The sequence below is a fragment of the Macaca thibetana genome, chromosome 2 (assembly GCF_024542745.1).
Source record: "Macaca thibetana thibetana isolate TM-01 chromosome 2, ASM2454274v1, whole genome shotgun sequence".
Lineage (NCBI taxonomy): Eukaryota > Metazoa > Chordata > Mammalia > Primates > Cercopithecidae > Macaca > Macaca thibetana.
In genome coordinates this window covers 151612370-151631610 of record NC_065579.1, presented here as the reverse complement: position 1 = coordinate 151631610, position 19241 = coordinate 151612370, and the positions used below count along the sequence as shown (strand labels likewise).

The 19241-nt window shown below is 49.1% G+C and overlaps 1 protein-coding gene across 2 annotated transcripts in view; it reads right to left on the bottom strand.

The window, feature by feature from the left end:
• SEMA5B (semaphorin 5B) overlaps nucleotides 1-19241 on the bottom strand; it is a 120470-nt gene that overhangs the window by 10442 nt on the left and 90787 nt on the right. For both annotated transcript variants that reach the window (XM_050781826.1, XM_050781827.1), the window contains exons 5-11: nucleotides 9083-9145; nucleotides 8603-8701; nucleotides 7869-8082; nucleotides 6470-6755; nucleotides 3683-3818; nucleotides 2273-2480; nucleotides 1948-2155 (exon numbers count right to left, since the gene is read on the bottom strand). In XM_050781826.1, coding sequence (XP_050637783.1) covers nucleotides 1948-2155; nucleotides 2273-2480; nucleotides 3683-3818; nucleotides 6470-6755; nucleotides 7869-8082; nucleotides 8603-8701; nucleotides 9083-9145 — 1214 coding nt within the window. The remainder of the gene's footprint in view (nucleotides 1-1947; nucleotides 2156-2272; nucleotides 2481-3682; nucleotides 3819-6469; nucleotides 6756-7868; nucleotides 8083-8602; nucleotides 8702-9082; nucleotides 9146-19241) is intronic.

Here is a 19241-nt window from a genome sequence, read left to right as displayed (position 1 = left end):
CACCCCACTGGAGCTGAACATCCCAGCGCGTTTCCTTCCTCCCATCCACTACAGGCCCCGTTCCTTCAGATCTGGCTTAGACTCATACTAGCCCACCTGGCATCCACTTGCTATATGACAGTGCTGTTCACCACTGTCTGGTTGATCTTTTCACACAGCCCATGACTGCACTCCACTGCTCTAGGACCACTCCAGTGCTCACAGCCACAGGATTCAAGTCAAAATCCTCCCTTGGCCTTCTCAGTTGGCCTCAATCTAGTTTCCAGTGCCATTCCCCATGTTTCTCCTGCACCAAACTCCTTTCAAGCCAAACAGTCAACTGAAGGATCAGTCATGTGTGGAAGGCCATGTTGTGCCTTGGGCTGGGTGGGGCTCGCTGGTGGAGTATAAAAAGTACTGGGCCACTGGGTTTGCCTTTAAGGATTTACAACCTCTCGAAGAACAAGCCATGTGTGAAAAGCTGTGATTCATTGCCAAGTTGTCCTGTCTATATTCAGCAAGACTCCAGAGGGCCTAGGAGGCTGGAGGGCTCCTAAATGCATTTGGGGAGATGAAAAAGTAATAAAGATACCAGCTACCACCTGTGATTCACTGGACTGGGCACTTCATGAATACCAGTCCCAATCCTTACAACTCTGCCTGTGTTAAACATCATTTGTTCCATCAAATGTCTCCCCGTTTTCCTGATGAGAGAGCCGAAGCTCAAAAAGATTCAGTTGTTCAAGATCATATAATGAGTAGATGATGGAGCTGAGATGGAGCCCCAGGTGTGTCTGGTTCCACCACTGGAGTCCTTCCCGCCATACCCGACCATCTCTCCCCACATGTCTGATATAGGCCGAGGTTCTCTTCCCACCCAGATATCTGGAGATCTGAGAGAAGTCAGTGTTTGGGGATTATTTCTCTTGCCTTCTCTCACACCAACAGTCTTACAAAGTGCCCAGAATATGGTAGGGCTTAGTAAGTGTGTGGTGTCTTGTTGATGGAGCCCTGTGTTGGGGTTGAAAGGAGCTGGAGTGTCTGCCCTGAGACCCCCCCTTCCTTGGCTGCCTCACCAAAACCATCCAACTCCTCCTGGCCCCATGGGCCTCTGCCCAGCTCCTAGCACACCCCACTGGAGCTGAAGAACAGCCCTGTATCATGGATACCATTTGTCTTCCGAATCTTGAGGACAGATGGCATAGCCAGGACTCTCAGTTGCAAAGGCCACAGAAGCTTGCATGGCTGGGCGATGACAGCTTCTGAGTATCATGAAAATGAGGCGATGCAGCCTGGGAGAGCCTCGGGTGGTAGGAGTCTGGGCTACATTTCCATTTGGCTTTGGAATAGGCTTTGATTTCCCCCTTAAACATTGATGCCACAGTTGTCAAATCTGTGAGTCCACTTGAAGCGATGGTGTGAAGAACCAAGTTCAGAAGCAGTGCGAAGCCAGGGCAACTCCGCCACGTGGCGCCTCACCTCTGCCCTACCTACAGCAGCCCTTTTTACCTCTTCTAAGGAAGGAAGGAAGAGGAGCAAAAACGTGGGGCTGACTTAAAGCACCATCTCCATCTGCCCCATATCAGGGCAATAAGTGCTGTGGCTTCAAAGATAAAACCTCTCTGTACTGAAGGGACTGAGAATAAATCAAGTGGGCTAGAGATGGTTGACTGACCCTAGCTATGTGTTTGACAACAGAGATAAAAACAGCCACCCACCAAAATTCCCTAAGCACACACTTCCTCCAGGTCAGCACCTGGAGGAGATTATCTCAATTAACCTTCACAAAAACCCTGCAAGATGTTTTACCAGGAGAGAACCAAGGTTCAGAAAGGTGGAGTGACTCGTCCTAAGGCACACTAGTGGAGACTGCAGGGACCGACCCCAGGTCTCCTGGGTCCAAAGCCCCGCCTCTTAAGCACCGCCGCCGCAGTGGGGGCCTCGGGAGTCACCCCCGTCCCAGCTTACCCCTGGCTGCGGTAGGCGGCGCACCTCTCCAGTGGAACCCGCAGGACGCCGTCGCTCAGGCCCACGAAGAGCGCGCGGGCGCTGTGCAGGATGCGCAGGCTGCGCAGGGGTTCGCGGCGCCCAGGGGGCAGCACGTGCAGCTCCTCCAGGTAGCAACCGCGGACGCTGCGGCTCGCCGTGGACAGCGCCTTAAGGATGGTGCCCGACTCTGGGAGAGAGGGAGAGCCAGACCAAGGTGGCCTTGAAGGCCCTGGAAACTTGCAGCCCTGCCCCAACCCTCAACCCACCCCCGACCTGCAGTCCAGGTTGGGCCGGGCCGGCTCACCGGTGCCAATGTAGAGTACATGGTAAAGCGTGTCTTTAGCCTGCACCAGGTCCACCACGAGATGTGAGAAGCGCACGCTGTCCTGGGTGACACAGGGCTCGGGTGTCACCGGCTGCACGGCCTCGCTCATCAGGAAGAGGCGTTGCGCGTCCTGCAGGCTGCGCTCCGTCAGGTTCTCGTTGGGACCGGTCTCAGGCAGGGTGCCACACTGCCGCGGGGAGCCAGGTCACACGCGCCCGGCCACCAGGGCTGCCGCCATCCCCCGCCGGCTCCCTCCTCCTGGCAACCCACGTGGCCGCAGCAGCGGACGCTGATTCTCCAGCATCCCCCACCCCCAGCATCCCTGCTGGGCGTCCTGCACCCTTTCCAGGGTGGGATGCCTCTTCTTTGGGAATTAAGAACAGGAGGCTGGGGAGAAGGGGAAGGAGGATCCTGCCAGGTTTGGGGAAGAGGAAGGAGAAGAGCAAAGAGGACTGGACTATCTAAAAACGGATAATTTGAGTGTGGACGAGTGTCTGGTGATTTTTATGCTGTTGCTGCAGGTGCCCCCTCCTACCTTGGGCCAAGCCCTGCTGTCCCTCTGCTGTGTCCTTGCCAGCTCAAAGTCCTTATGATTTCTAAACCAAAGCTGGAAGCCAACCACTTTTTACCGAGCATCTCCTACATTCCAGGCATATGAACCTTCGGACATTATCTGTGAGGTGTTCTCTCTTACGGTATTATCCTTAGTTCCAGATAAGGAAAAAGAGACTGAAGGAGGTTGGATGACTTTTTTTGTCCAAGGTCACAAAGAGATAGGCTAGATCGGGGTCAGGATGGTAGGACTGCAAAGCTTGAGGTCTTTCCCTGCTCCATCCCACGCCCTGGGTGGGAAGCTGGGCGAACATGAAAGTCAACCATCAGCAGCCTCCTCTGCCCCCTCGTTCTTTCCCCTTCTCCATTACAGGATGGGGCATGCTAACACTACCCACAGCTGGGCCCTAACCACTCCCTGACCACTTATAGCACTGACCACTTCCAGGAATTAGTAGCCATGTTGAACACACTGCGAGAAAGCTCTGGCTAACATCCCCAAATTCCAGCCAGACAGCTTGTGTAGTGCTTTCCTGGTCCTCTACACTGTGGAGAGCTGAGGTCCCACTTCCCTGCCTCCCTGGAGGTATGGGCTCACATTTAGAGATGGCTCCGACTATGCTTCCTCGCACTGCCCCTCACCCACTCTCCCTTTCTCCCTCACAGTGGTACAGGCTAATACCATCAGGAAACCATTGTGGATCCCAGAGATGGGCATGGACTGGCAGGAACGGAGCTGATGTCTGTCTTTGCTAAGCAGCTGGGAATCAGCTTGTGGCTGGTAATCTGGGGGAAAGGCAGTGTGTGAAGACAGGGAAACAGGAGGAGATTCTGTACCTGGAAATTGGGGATGGGGTTGGCGATGGGGAGCCAGGCAGCCCTGGGGTTCTCCTGGTAGCGAAATGGGCCATTGAAAGCCTGGGAGATAGCACTGAGGTTGAAGGCGCAGACAGCAGAAGCCGCAATGCTGTTTCTGAAAGGCAAGAAGTAGTGGGACAAGGCCCTCCCTGTAAGACCTGGCACCCTCCTCATATACCCCACAGCCAGCTGTCATGTCCAATTCCCAATGCTCTGTAAGCATCTATGATGAGTCTGGTGTACCACCGGGGGATCTCAAAGGGAGGTGATGTGGTCCTCACACTCTGTAAACCCCCTGGGAACGACCCACTGACAAGAAGCACTGGTGAATCCTTCTGTGCTACTGCCTCCCTCCCTCCCTCCCTTATCCAGCAGGAGGCTGAAATACAGTGACTTTCAAACATTGTAGTCCATGGCCCATGGTAAGAGATATATCTTACCCTACAACTCAGTATAATATGCACACATCCATAAAGAAGTGTATGAACTTACCCTTACTAAATATGTTAAGACTCTGATATTTTATTCCATTCTATTCTGATTTAGTTATTTACAAAAGCTGGTTACCAAACCACTGATTTATGCCATAGCCTGCCACACCCTGAGTCCAGATGACCCAGGAGACCCTTTCAGTCACAGAAGCATGTTTCCATGAATCTTACGTGAACAGCTCACAGAGAGGAAACCACCATACCAAATGCCTCCAGTTCTATTCTTCACATTTAGTTCTTCTCCCAAATGTGTCCATTTCTCTCCACCTCTGCCTGGTTTCAGCTTCCCCTCTAGGCCCCTGAATGCTGCACTGTCTTCCTGGTGGTCTGCCCACAGCCTGTCTAGTCTCCTAATCCATTCTCCACACGGCAGCCAGAGTGGTGAGTGTTTCAAAACGCACCACCGAGCTGGTTGCTGGCCTGCTTCAAACCTGTCAATAATTTCTCCTTGCTCTTAGAATAAAGATTAAAGCAGTCTGCAATGTCCTTTGGGACATACCCTCCCTGCCCTACCCCTTCACCCTCCTCTCCTGTCTTTCTTCTCCTCACCCTTAAATGTCTTGCCACACTGATCACTGCTCAGCTCCTGAAATATTTCTTCCCACCTCAAACCTCTGCACATGTTACCTCAGGCTGGAATGCTCCTCTCCCTTAGTTTATTCCTATTCATCTTATAGATGTCACTTCCTACAGGAAACCTTCCCTGATCATCACTCCTCTGTACTGTTAGAGGCTTTTCCACACACTGCCCTTTCCCTTTGTAGCATTTATCACGATTAAAATTTGTTGTTAATATCCATCACCCTGTTTAAGCTTTTAAAGGCAGAACCATGTCTGCTTTTGCTCCCTGACGCCCCACCCCTACCAGGACAAGCACCTGCATGGAGAAGGCATGCAATAAATACACTATTTAGAATTCACACTGATGGCGTCAGTTTCGATGCCTCTCCACCTACTCCTGACTCTTCTCTCTGTCCACCCCCTCACACTGTCCTTCCTATAGCTAGCCTGGCCCTCATCCAGTGCCTGCTATCTGGGGCCCAAAGTGAGCAAACACCACTCCATGGCTCATAGGTTTCTGGTATTCCTACAAAGAACATTGTGCAGCCAGTGACTTCCTTGGTCTCGGTGCCCATCCATCATTGTCTATATCAGACTGCCCAATCTTTTGGCTTTCCTGGACCACACTGGTAGAATAGTCTTGGACCACACATAAAATACACTAAACACTAAGCATAGCTGATGAGCCAAAAAAAAAAAAAGAATTGCCGGCTGGGCGTGGTGGCTCATGCCTGTAATCCCAGCACTCTGGGAGGCCAAATGGGCGGATCACAAGGTCAGGAGATTGAGACCATCCTGGCTAACACAGTGAAACCCCATCTCTACTAAAAGTGCAAAAAATTAGCCAGGTGTGGTACCACACACCTGTAGTCCCGGCTACTCGGGAGGCTGAGAGGCAGGAGAATTGCTTGAACCCAGGAGGCAGAGGTTGCAGTGAGCCAAGATCGAACCACTGCACTCCAGCCTGGGTGACAGAGTGAGACTCCATCTCAGAAAAAAAAAAAAAAAGAAAAAGAAAAGAAAAAAAATGCCAAAAAAAAAAAAAAGTCTCGTAATGTTCTCAGAAAGTTTACAAATTTGTGTTGGGCCTCATTCAAAGCTGTCCAGGGCCACATGCAGCCCAAAGGCCGTGGGCTGGACAAGCTTGGTCTATAGGAGAGTCGCCTGATTGGGTTAGCCTCTTACACAGAAGGAGGTGTCATGATCTGTGAGGGTTACTCGTCCTCACACCTAGAAAACAAAAGGGGCTGCCATTCCCAGCCTGGTTTTCCAGCACAGTCTAGATGGGAGGTGATGGCAGGGTTACCAGAAGACTGCTGGTTAGATTGAACAGAATCCCATAGTCCTGAAGTTGGAAGGGACCTTAGGGAATCCCTGTTGAGCCTCCCTGAGGCTATTGCTGCCTGCTCCCCTCCCCCACATGGCTACATCCCCTCATCCAAGGCAGGCTTTTCCACTTTCATCACCAGCATGTTCCTCCTTCATGCAGCCTAAGCCAGATCCATTTGCTTTATTCATCTCTGGCCTAGGCTTGCCCTTCCCAGCAACCCAGAACACGTGCTTACCGCTCCAGAAGCAGTAAGTCACAAAATCCTCAGATGACCCCCGGCAGGAGTCATGGAAGTCCCCATTTTATAGATGAAGCCCACCAGGCCATGAGGCCAGGCCAGCTCCTGACATCACAGGAAAGGGGCTGGCAGAGGACAGGACTCACACATTGGTTGTGAAAACTCCGTAGATGAGGTCCTGCTCCGGCAAGTGGAAGGCACTCTGCAGCTCGTTATAGTAGAAGGGGACCTCGCCCGGGCGGGAGCAGTTGAGCCGGGCCTTCATGAATGTGGTCCATGTGTCCTCCAGCAGGAATCGGCCCCCCACGTCATTCTTGCACACGCGGGCCACGCGAGAGTACACGGTGCGTCCACAGTCATGCTCCACTGCGTTCTCCCGCAGGAAGAAGTATGCAAACAGCCCAATATCATAGGCTGCCACGAAGTTTGGCTCTGGGTGGGCAGAAGAGGAACAAGGGGCAGGCAGGCCAGCGGGGAAGAAGAGGGCAGAGTCAGGAGGACTCAACCACTTCAGTTTTCCCAGATGGGCACCTGACACCCCTCTCCCTGCAAGCTTGGTGGCCTGGGGACCCTAACTAACTCTCTTCCCACTTTCAATACCAAGTGCAGCTATAATATTAAACATGTGTCACCGCACACCTCTCACTGGGTGCCAGACACTATCCTAAGTACTTTATGCGGATTAATCCAGTCCATCAACAGATGAGGTAAATCCTATGATTATCCCCATATTATAGATACAACATTGCGGCACAGAGAGCTTAAGTACTTGCTCAAGGACACACAGTATTTAGGTTGGTTCAAAAGTAATTGCAATTTTCGCCATTACTTTTAATGGCAAAAACCACTATTACTTTTGCGCCAACCTAATAGTTAGTGAGGAAGCAGGGGTTCAGCCCCAAGGGTTAGGAAACTCATATGGCCCTTTCCATAACCTCTCTCTCTTTCTTTCTTTTTTAAGAGGCTGGCTGTCACTCTTTCGCCCAGGCTGGAGTTCAGGGATGTGATCATAGCTCATTGCAGTCTCAAACTCCTAGGCTCAGGGCATCCTATCACCTCAGTCTCTTGAGTAGGTAGGAACACAGGCATGCATCACCACGCCTGGCTGATTTATTTTTTATTTTTATTTTTAGAGACAGGGTCTTGCTATGTTGCCCAGGCTGGTCTCCAACTCCTGGCCTCAAGAGATGTTCCTGCCTCAGCCTCCCAAAGTATTGGGATTACAGGCATGAGCCACTATACCTGGCCCCATAATTTCTTCTTATCCATAACTTGTTTTCCTAAACAATTCCTAATTATCTCCCTCTCTCCTAATAGCCCACCCTCCATCTGTTCTGGGGCCTCGGGACATCATCTGTGATTTCATCTGGGGCTCATCTCCAGCATGCTCTGGTCTACAATGCCCTACTCTGGACCTCTTCCTTGATAAGGCAAGTGGGAGCGCTTGCAGAGGTTGGCAGGAAGGAGGATGAATGGGGGGCTCAGGGTGGGCTGGTGGGATCAGAACCAGGGGAGTCCCCACCCCTGGCACTGGGGCCTCCTTACCATTGAGCCACTTGGAGTTATACTGGGCAGTGCGAAGCGGTGGCCCACTGCCCAGGCTGCGGTAGATGGCAGGGTCCCGACCTGAGAAGTCGATGACTGTAGCCGCATAGAGCTCCCCCTGGGAGGAGATGACAGCTGTGGAGTTGTGGCGTGGGTCGTAGGGGCAGCGGGCCACACCATTGATCTTCTCAATAGTCCTGCTGACGTTCCCCACCTGGGGACAATGGGGAGAAGGGGACACTTTTCCCTGAGGCCCTGGGGCTGCCTGTTCTTTCCATCTGAGTTTTGTTTCCTCCTGGGCTCGGGTCTCTCTGGGTCTCTCCCCTCCACCAGCATCATCTCACTGCCCAGCTCACGGTCCCTCTGAGGGAGCAGCCCTCAGGGAGGGAGAGGTCCTCCCAGTAGCTCCATCAGCCTCCAGCCCCAGTCAGGACCCTCCAAGGTAAGGCTGACCAGTAAAATACAGAAGGCCCAGTTCAATTTGAATTTCAGATGAACAGGGAATACATTTTTAGTATAAGTCTATCCCAAACACTTCATGGGGGCACATTTATGCTAAAATATCATTTATTGTTTATCTGAACTCCAAATCTAACTGGGTATCCTTTTATGTTTCTGTTTTGGGTGTCTGTTTGTTTGCAAAATTTGGCAACCCGCCTTCAAGGCTGTGTGCCTGGGCAGGAGAGCCCCCGGCATGGTGCCCCCTTCAGTCTGCTCTACCCTGAGCTGCCCACCTGTCTGCTGGTGCACACGGGGGAAAAGGCATTGGTCCCACACATGAACACCTTCCGGCCAGTGACGATCAGGACTCGCACGTAGTTCTGACACTCCTCCTGAGGCAGGAAGGAAAGAAGCAGACAGCATAGCTCTCCAGGTGTGATGCTGGGTATCTCACCCTCACACCACTGCGTCATGAATGCCAACAAGTCTTCTAAAACACTTCCCTTGACCCCAGACCTACCTGTCCCGATGTCCCGGTCACATCTGTGGACATCCCCTCCCACCAAGGTCATCTCTCCGCCTCACTGCTCACTCAGATGCTCAGGACCAACTGGCCACAGAGCTATATCCCCACCTGCCCAAGGAGCCCCAGCTTATCCTGGCCAAGCCTCTCCAGCAGGGGACCTCATGTCCACACAGTGCCGCTCCATCCCCACAACCACAGGCCTCCTTCCAGCTCCAGGTGGGGCCCCCGGACCGCTGAGACCACGTACCTCCGTCTTCCCTTTGCTTTGGCAGGAGCGGCGCGTGTCCTCACTGGAGGCCCACTCTGTGGCCTGGGGGAGGAACACAGGAACACACAGACATCACATCGCTGTGTCATTCACTGCCACTCGCCACCAGAGCAGGCAGCAGCCGGTGTCAGGAGTTGACAGGAAGCTGTGAAGGAGGGATTGTCTGCAGGGTGAGGGCTCCTCTCACTACATCTACATAGGTCTGGGAGGGCTGCCCAGTCTCCTTACCCAGAGGCCTTTCACGGGTGGGCACCCTCAGTCCAACACCCACACTGCCTGCTTGGGTCAGAGGCGGCCTGGAGGAACAGCTTCTGAATCTTTCATCATCCCCACGCAGCTCTGCCCTCGGAGTCAGCCAGGGAGCTGGAAGTGGCCGAAGGACCTTCAATCCCACCCCAGGCCCTGAGTGGGAAATGCGCCTATTCTGTGCCAGATGGCCCTCAACTGAGCGGCAGGCAGGAAGGGAGAAAAGATTTGGCAAACCCTGAATGTAGGAGATTTAATTTTCTAATGACAACTCTGGGCTTTTTTCTTAGCAGATGGGGAAAACCAAGGTTCTGTGTGACCTAAGCAAGTCACACAGAACCTCGTGTAGAGCAGGGACTGGAACCCACATTTCTGATTCCAAAGGCTATGTGTGTTCCCATAGTCTTAAGGGCTAGGACTTCCCCTTTCCTAATTGCTGTCCTTCCTCCCACCCCCACTGTCTGCACTTTCCTTCCAGCTTCCCTGGTAGCATCACTCATGCTCTGCCGTGGGGTAATGTGTTTGGGGACACAGCTTTCATGTGGGGACCTGCAGGACAGTGCCATGTTCTCACATGCCCATGGCATTAGGAGAGGGCTGTCTCCAACCCAGGATCCCTTCTTCCCCTTCATCTGTTCTGCCTCTACTCTCTCCGAACAGCAGCTGGAGGGAGGTGTGATGCCCTCCACGTCCGGGCAATGTCAACAGCCCTGGTGTGGTTCATTATATATTTCTGGGTCACATGTATAAACATGAACTGCCTACCTGTCCTGGGAGAGGGCACCCTGAGCAAGCAGCTCTGTCATCCAAATGGGGAGGGAAAAAAGAGCCCACCTACTTTTAACTTCTAACAAAGCTGTTTCCAGCCATGAAGTCACTGCCTGCAGAGCTCCAGAGGCCGCAGTGTGGGAGGGGAGGCAGGGGGCTGGGAGAGGGAGTAGCAGGCCTCTCTATGCTTTCCAGCCCACAGCCAACCTGCACTGGCGATGGCTGCTTTGTAAGGCAGAGGGAGGCTGACTCCTGCACACCCTGGATTCGGGAGCTGAGTGACGAGTTTGGAGCCCAGGCTTCTGTGTCTCCCAGACCTTGGAGAAGAGCAAAGGACCCTGAGTCTGGCCACAGAGCCACGGTGTTCATCTGGACAGAAACAACTGAGCACTGTCATACTCAGGACCCATCATCTCCCAGGCTGAGCCTGATATGAGAGAAGAGAGGGACATAAATAAGAAATCTCGGGCCTTCTGGGGCTAGAAAAGAGCAATGAGCCACAAACATTGCAGTTGTGCAAGCCCAAAGCCCGGGACGGTGGGTGGCTTTGGGAGGACTGCATGAGCAAAGGGTCCTCGAGTCTCTGAGCAGAGGTCAGCCTTGATCCCATTGAAGGGGGGCTGTACCATAAAAGGAGTTAAAGTTACGCTGGACTCAACAATGGGATGGGCACTGTGCCAGGGACTTGACATACTTTTTCTCTTTGATCCTCACAGATAACCGTGAAACATGTAGCCTTTTGCTTGTTTTATAGGGAAGAAAACTGAAGTCCAGAGAGGCGGAGCAATTTGCCCAAGGTCACACAGCTAGTAAACAAGAAACAAGATGCGAATCCAGACAACTGACACCAGAATGAAGCTCTTTCTGCTATATCCTGCAGCCTCTCATGGTGAATAGATTTCTCTAACCAAAAGTTAGACCATATGCCCCAAAAAGAGGGTATGTGTTTATAGAGAGAACAGCACAGAATGGCTTTTTTGAGACCATTTATTTATTTTTAATTCATTTCAAAAATTATTTTTATCAAATTAATGATGCACAGAGTTTAAAAAGTTAAATAGTATTAAAATGTATTAATTAAAATCCTGGCGACCCACTCCTCCTATACCCCACCCCTTTTCCCAAGGACAACCACCTTCACTTCTTTTAGTTGTTTCTCTGTTTTTTAAAATTAATTTCTAAAAAAGATGTATCAGTCTCAGGCTTCATCTTTTGAATTCCTGTTATGGAGGTGAAGATTTTTCCCACTTACCCACCACCATTCTTCCCAACACCAAAGCACACATAACATTTCCCGTCTCCCCATCCTCCCATTATAATGACAGTTTTAATTAAAATCAACATTGGTATTTACAGCCAGTACCCCAGATTTCACTGAATGTATGGCACCATCAATTTGTAATATGAACCACTGAGAAAGAAAATTGCTGCCAATCAAATGTTCTTATTAGTTAAAATTTTAACGTAAACATATTGAAAGTGCTCTTATTTAGACATATGTTTTATCATATATCAATCTCGTGCACACAAAAAATATATGCAAAATTGAGTATCCTTAAACCTTTGAATTGAGCATTCATCTCTTCTGAATCACTTTTTAGAGTTGTCAGTGCTCATTTTGTTGTTTGTCTGTTTGGAGAACCATTCTTTGGACTACCTAGGTGTCAGTGTTGCAGTAATTCTTACAGAGCGTTCCACTCTGGTCTCCACAATTTTCTTCCATACCATTGACCTCATCCTGCAAGTTTGGATGCTTACAGAATGGGCGCCATACCAAATGATGCCCACAGGTTTCTGACAAACCAGGACTCACATTCTTCCCTCGTGTAATCCTGAAGTGGTTTGTGGACTGAAACGTCGAGGGTTTGCTGTTGTCTGGTCAGAACACCAGAAAAAATGACTAAGTTCATACCTGCACGGGCATGACAACATCAAGACTGCACCTGGCTGATAGTGACTGTCAGATGTCTTTGACTGAAAGACACGTCCCGACTTCAGACTCATTGAAATGTGAAAACATGTGCATGTGAGTGAGAATCAATGAAATATTCGTATTCTGATAAGGTTTTCTTATTATTTGAACAACGTTTTGTTTTTCCTGGACTGAATAATTGTCTTGATTGTCTCCATTTGCTTGTTTTGCGTGGACCTATCACCGATTTTCCCCAAATGTCCAACAGGTCTTACACATCCCTCTCAATATGATTTTTTTTTTTTTTTTTTTTTTTTGCTTTTTTGGAGACAAGGTGTTGCTCTGTCGCCCAGGCTGGAGTATAGTAACACAATCATGGCTCACTGTGGCCTCGACCTCCCGGATGTTAGTCCAAACTGCACCATTTTAAGCTTCCCCACTATTTTGCAAACCTTGGTCAAAGCGAAACATTTCCCAGGCATTCGGGCTGTGAGAAACATCCTTCCTAACCACCTGACCACAAGGTAAACAAAGGCCCAACTAAAGAAACATCCCTGTTATAGCTCACTGGGCAAAGGTCCAAGGAACACCATGATGACATTCCATGGGAATAAGGGCCAGAACCGCCTCATCATGGGAACATCTTATCAATATCCCACCGGGCAGCAAGCCATACTGCCCAGACCCCTCCTGCCCACACCTACAAGCACCCCCAGCCTGTAGGCAGCGGTGCGCTCTGGCATTAGGCTAGTTTCCCACTTCTATAGGTTTTATGCTGGACATAAAGCCTGCATTTGCTGTTGAGCCACCCTCTTGCTATGTGTGTGTCTTTCTTTAACCTTCACCTTCCCTTCAAAACCTAACACTGAGCTCAGATGATCCTCTTGCCTCAGCCTTCCAAGTAGCTGGGAACACAGGTGCACACCACCACACTCGGCTAGTTTTTAAAAGTATCTGTACACACAGGGTCTTGCTATATTGCCCAGACTTGTCTCATACTCTTGGTCTCAAGTCATCTGCTCCCCTCGGCCTCCCAAAGTGCTGGGATTATAGGGTAAGGCACCATGCTGGCCTCAATATGATTTTCTTACTGCACGCACAAATGATTCCGATAATCTGCGAGTTCCCATCCTCTTCCTCATCCCCCAACCTCCATCCTCCTGCTCAGTGTTCTGGCTGCTCTTGAGGCCTCCTGCTTGTGTTAGCCTGGGACTTACCTTCTTTCCTCTCCTGCTTTCTGAATCCCATGTTTCCCTCTTTCTTGATTTATTTGCTTATTTTGGTGGAACACATCTCCAGTATCTTCCTAGGAAAAGGAACATGGTAGATCAATTTTTCAAATTCTTGCATGTCTGACTTATTCTTTCTTCATACTTGATTGGTAGTTTTGATACCGAATTCTAGATTGAAAATAACTTTCACTTGGAATTTTAAAGGCATTTATTCCTCCGTTGTCTTCTGAGTTCCAGCATTGCTGTTGAGGAGTCTGACGACATTTTCTTTTTCTTTTTTTCTTTAGGCTCCGGACACTTTTAGGATCTTCTCCTTAATAACAGTGTCCTGAATTTCACACTGATGTGCCTTAGGACGGGTCTCTTTTGGGAACTCAGTCAACCTTTTAGCATTGAAGACTCATTCTCTGTTTTGGCGAATTTTCTTATGTTAGTTCATCCTTAATTTCTTCCTCACCTTTTCCTCTATTTTCTTTTTGGAACTCTTAATATTCCAATCCACCGTTGGCCTTTGTGCATTGATCCTCTAGTTTTCTGATATTTCTCTCCTACGTTTCATTTCTTGTTTTTTGTTGTTCTGGTAGGTTTTTCTTCAACACTATTTTCTAATCCTTCAATTCAATGTTTATTTTCCCAATCACATTTTAAATTTCCATATTTTAAGTTTATTGTTTTATAAACAAAATACTTTGTATATCTCAGAAGATACTAATTGGCTGTTTATCATTAATCGAATTTTTTTTTTTTTTTTTTTTTTTTTGAGACAGACTTTTGCTCTGTTGCCCAGGCTGGAGTGCAGTGACACGATCTCTGCTCACTGCAACCTCTGCCTCCCAGGTTCAAGCGATTCTCCTGCCTCAGCCACCTGAGTAGCTGGGATTATAGGCATGCCCCACCACACCCAGCTAATTTTTTGTATTTTTAGTAGAGACAGGATTTCGCCATGTTGGCCAGGCTGGTCTTGAACTGCTGACCTCAGATGATCCACTCACCTTGGCCTCCCAAAGTGCTGGGATTACAGGCATGAGCCACCCTGCCCAGCCAAAATTTTTTTAAATTATTTCTCTCATTGTTTCTGTTTCTAACAGTATTTCTCATTCCATTTGCTTGTTTTGGCCTTCTCTTTCACTTTAGAGGCTTTCCTCAAGTGTCTGGTGATTTCTGGCTATTTGTTCATACCTAAAAATAAATTACTAACCACTTCCCCCAGAAAGAAACCAGGGCTTCTTGGAGAAATGGCTGATTCCAGATCTGGGGCAACAAATGCACAAGGTAAGGCTGGAACTTTCTGTCACATTAGATACCAAGGACGTAATCAAAGATGACTAGGGTGGGTCTAAAGGACCCGGGAGTCTACATGAAGAGGTCCCTGCTGGTGAAAGATGGGGTAATCGTGAAAGATAACTGCAATGGATTGAAAGACATCAACAATGTTTATATCCACCAGTCTGTGGTGAACATAATAATAAAAGACAAATTAATTGATCACCATTGAAAGATACTAGCAAACCAGCTCATTATTTGAAAACTGGTAAATAAAGATGGAATATCAAATATTTATCCTGCCTTTCCTATATGACTACATCACTGGGTCATCATGTAGTAGATGAAGAAAAGGTGTTTTTTTTTTTTTTTTTTTTTTTTGAGACAGAGTTTCACTCTTGTTGCCCAGGCTGGAGTGCAATGGTATGATTTCAGCTCACTGCAACCTCTGCCTCCCAGTGATTCTCCTGCCTCAGCCTCCTGAGTAGCTGGGATTACAGGTGTGTGCCACCACACCCAGCTAATTTTGTATTTTTAGTAGAGACAGGGTTTCACCATGCTAGCCAGGCTGGTCTTGAACTCCTGGCCTCAGGTGATCCACCCGCTTTGGCCTCCCAAAGTGCTAGGATTACAGGCGTGAGTCACTGCGCCCGGCCCAAAAAGTTTGTTTTTATAAAAGTAGCCCAGGTAATTGATTGTAATACCTAAAGAATTAAGGGATCTAGAAACAGATCATCATTGGTTACTAACATCAAAAGAGAAAATCGGACACTATGTACCTCCTAAAGAAAGAACACAAGAACACCTATGAAGAAATCTTGCCAGCATCTAAATTGAATGAAGTTTTTAGCTCTAACAATCAATGTACAGGTGATACAGGGAAGAAAGCAACATGTTCAGTCATGCCACTTGCATTACAATCAGCAAAATCCAGGCTGTGGGAAACTCTATAGGACAGGTGACCAGGCTTCTTCAATAAAAAATTGCACAGAGAGAAATATTGTTTTAAAGAGACATATCAACAAATTGCAGCATATTTGAATCCTGATTTAAATAACTGAAATTATTTTAAACTTTTATAAGTAAGGAAATGTAAACAATAACTGGACATTTAGTGATATGAAGTTTTAACTTTGGGCCACTTACATAAGAAGAATCCCAGCCTGGTATGGTGGCTTATACCTGTAATTCCAGCACTTTGGGAGGCTGAGGCAGGACAGCTTGAGGCCAGGAGCTGGAGGCTGCAGTGAGTAATGACTGTGCCACTAGCCTTAGTGACAGAGTCAGACCCACCTCAAAAAAAAAAAAAAATTCCCTACTTTTTAGAAATGTATACTGAAATATTTATGGATGCTATGATATGTCTGAGATTTGCTTCGGGACAGAGATGTGGGGGGATATATGTAGATGAAAGATGATTGACCATGAGCTGATAATTGTTAAAGCCTTTAAGTGCTGTTGAATACACAGGGTTCATGTACAATTCTCTTTGCTTTTGTGTGTGTATGAAATTACATGATAAAAAAGCATCTTTGTTTGTTTGCCTTAAGAGTAAAAGTACTAACCAGCTCACTGGAAACTCCATGGGAGGGCTCATAGAGACTGGTGGGCTTCTCCTAGGGTGCTGGGTGAGGAGCCTTTTTCACTGGGAGACCCTCTATGTCATATTCTAAAAGTCTGGTCTCTGGAGTCATTGAGTTTTTCCAGCAAAGACTCCCTCAGTCTCCTGCCTGGAAGTGGGGCTGGGGGAGCAGGGGGTGGGAGGAGGAAGTAGACTTTCGTTTGATCACATACCATCAGTGCCCTTTAGGAGTCCCTAAATATAGGGCGTTTCCAGTTGAATGTTGGGAGAAAGGGTCTTGGTTTCCTTTCTTGGAGGGAGGGAGAAGATGGAAGAAGGGATTGCTGTTTGGGATGGGATAGGAGACCTGGGTCCCAACCCTTTAATTTAGAGAATTTCAATCAATCATCCCTTTTATCCTTGTACCTCATCTTCACATCACACAATATGGGACACCCAATTTTGGGGCCCTTCTGAGGAGTCAGCTGCCTGTCCACTGCATCCCCTCTGCAAGCCAATCTGCTCTATCTACTTTTCTTTCCTCCTTTTCTTCCTTTTCTCTCTCTCTTTCTCTCTTTCTTTCTTTCTTTCCTTTCTTTCTTTCTTTCTTCTTTCTTTCTTTCTCTCTTTCTCTCTTTCTTCTTTCTTTCTTTCCCCTCCCTCCCTCCCTCCCTTCCTTCCTTCCTTCTTTCTTTTTGACAGCGTCTCACTTTGTTGCCCAGGCTGGGGTGCAGTGGTGCCATCCCTGCTCACTGCAACCTCCACCTCTCGGGTTCAAGTGATTCCTGAGTAGCCTCAGCCTCCCGAGTAGCTGGGATTACAGGTACCCACCACCATGCCCAGCTAATTTTGTAGAGATGGGGCTTCACCATGTTGGCCAGGCTGGTCTTGAACTACTAACCTCAGGTGATCCGCCCGCCTCGGGCTCCCGGAGTGCTGGGATTACAGGCGTGAGCCACTGTGCCCAGCCTCTGACCACTTTCCATTGCCCCAGAATGCATAATCTCCTCTTCACTGACATCTTTTTCATTCTCTCTGTTGTTGTGAATGTGCGCCCTTTAAAATTTCTCACTCTTTTTAGTGGAGTTTTGTGAAGGGGTGGAGAGAGATGTGTCTGATCAATCTGGAACACAGAGTGCTTTAAACAAGGGCTGTCCCAGAAATTCCAGAATGATCTCTAGTAACAGTAGCTCCGTGGTTTTCATGCTGTGAGAGGAAGCAGGCGACACTCAGAGACGTGGATCATCTCCCTGTAAACTCAGCAACTCCCACGGACACTTGGGGGCCAGGGACAATGGCTGAGTGTCTACGCATTTTTGGAGCATTAAGTCCACTGCTCAGTGGAGTTTAAACTTCAAACCACTCCAGGGCTGCCAGATTTGAGCTTGGAGGACGTGGAGATAAACTGGAAGAGAGCTCAGGCACTGCGCTCCATGTCTGCCCAGGCCCGAACAAAGCCCCATTGTGCGTCCTGACGCATATGTGCAGAACAGTCCTCGTTTCTGCCTCGCAGGATATCTGGCAAACCAAGATCATAAATCTGTTGCAATTAGGCCTCCAGCCAGGTCGTCCCATGGAACTGTTCTGGCAAAGGTCGCTCACGAGCTCCTAATTGCCAACTCCAAGACAGCTCATCATGCTGGTCCTCTCAGCAGCCCGGGGACGCTGTCGATCACTGGCCTCCTTTTCTTTCCCGGTACCAGTTCATTAAGTTAGACTGATAAATAACCATACAGGTGAGCTGATTTGATTTCCCCCTACTCCTCCATCCCCAACACACACACTGCCCCATCTGCTCCTAGCTGCACCTCTTCCCTACTTCAGAGCTTAGAGGATTGGGAAGGAGCTGGGCATTCAATTTTCTTTAAGGAAGAGAGGTTTACATAAATTGTTTAATAGGGGTTAGGTACTTAGAAGTCCCTTAATGGATACTGGTTTGCAAAAACTGTTTACATTTAGATTTTTCTTTACGGAATGTTAATTATTTAAACTATCAATAAAGCACTGAGTTTTAAGTTTGCTTAAATCATGCCCTGGGGCCAAGTGGGAGAATCAGTTGGCTCTTTAATGGGGAGTTTTAACCCAAGTGTAGCCCCAGGCCACAGGGAGAGTAGAGGAAGCTGGGCTGGGGAACCCTGGCCTAGCCGCCCCTGTCAGCGAAGTGGTGCAGATCATTTTCAGCACTTGGTTGCTGGTGACAGCAGACACTGAGAACTGAAAGCTTATAACCAGGGACCCAAAGCCCCCGGAGAAGGCACTGGCAGGACAACCCCTGAAGTCAGGCTTTGAGAGTTACAAGTTGGGGCTTCCTCACCAGACAACAGACAGGAGGACCGGGCACTGAAGACCAGAGGCCAAGGTCTGCTCCAGGGGACGCTGGACGGCCCGCCCCAAGCTCTTGCTTGTTCTCTCCCCTCTGTGGACAGATGGCACACACCAGGGTGGGAATGTGGACATAAAATGTATTTATTTCCTTAGTTCTGTCACAGTGAATCCAGTCTGAAATACTGAGGTCAGGCCCCTCAGAGACACGCTGGGAAAGGTGGTCAAGCCAGTTCCTGGCACTTTGGGGGCTTGTCTGTAGGGCCCTTCAGGGAATGCCCTTGGAGCTGAGACCCTGCTCCAAGCCTGAGCTATGGGCTGCCATAAGATACCTGCCCCAGGCTGACACCAGGGTCAACACTGACCTGGATGAACCAAACCCCAGAATTCAGTCATCAGGCGCAGAGTCTTAACAGCCTTGCTTTTATTTCTGTGTATCTATTTCTCTTCCTCCCTTCAGCCACATTACACTCCCAGAAGGCCTTCATCTGCACACCACAGGAACCAAATAAAAAGCCAGCTGCCTGGAGCTCAGGGTGGGACCCCTGGGTCCACTTCCTCCCGCCCACTTTGAACCTCCTCTGCACTGGCTTCCCCCAGGCCCCGACCTGCTGGGTTTGGCATCTTGGCTTACTTTCCTGCCAATTGGAAACTAGGCTCTGGACTGGCTGCCTGTGACTGAGCTGACAGGCCACAAGATGCTGCTTCTGGGGAACTTCCCCTGCCTCGCTCCAGCCCAGATCCCAGGAATACACTGCACAGCCCCTCAAGGGAATCATATGTGATCTCTTATGTGCATATTCCTTGCGGCAAGGTACCGGGCCTGATTCACTT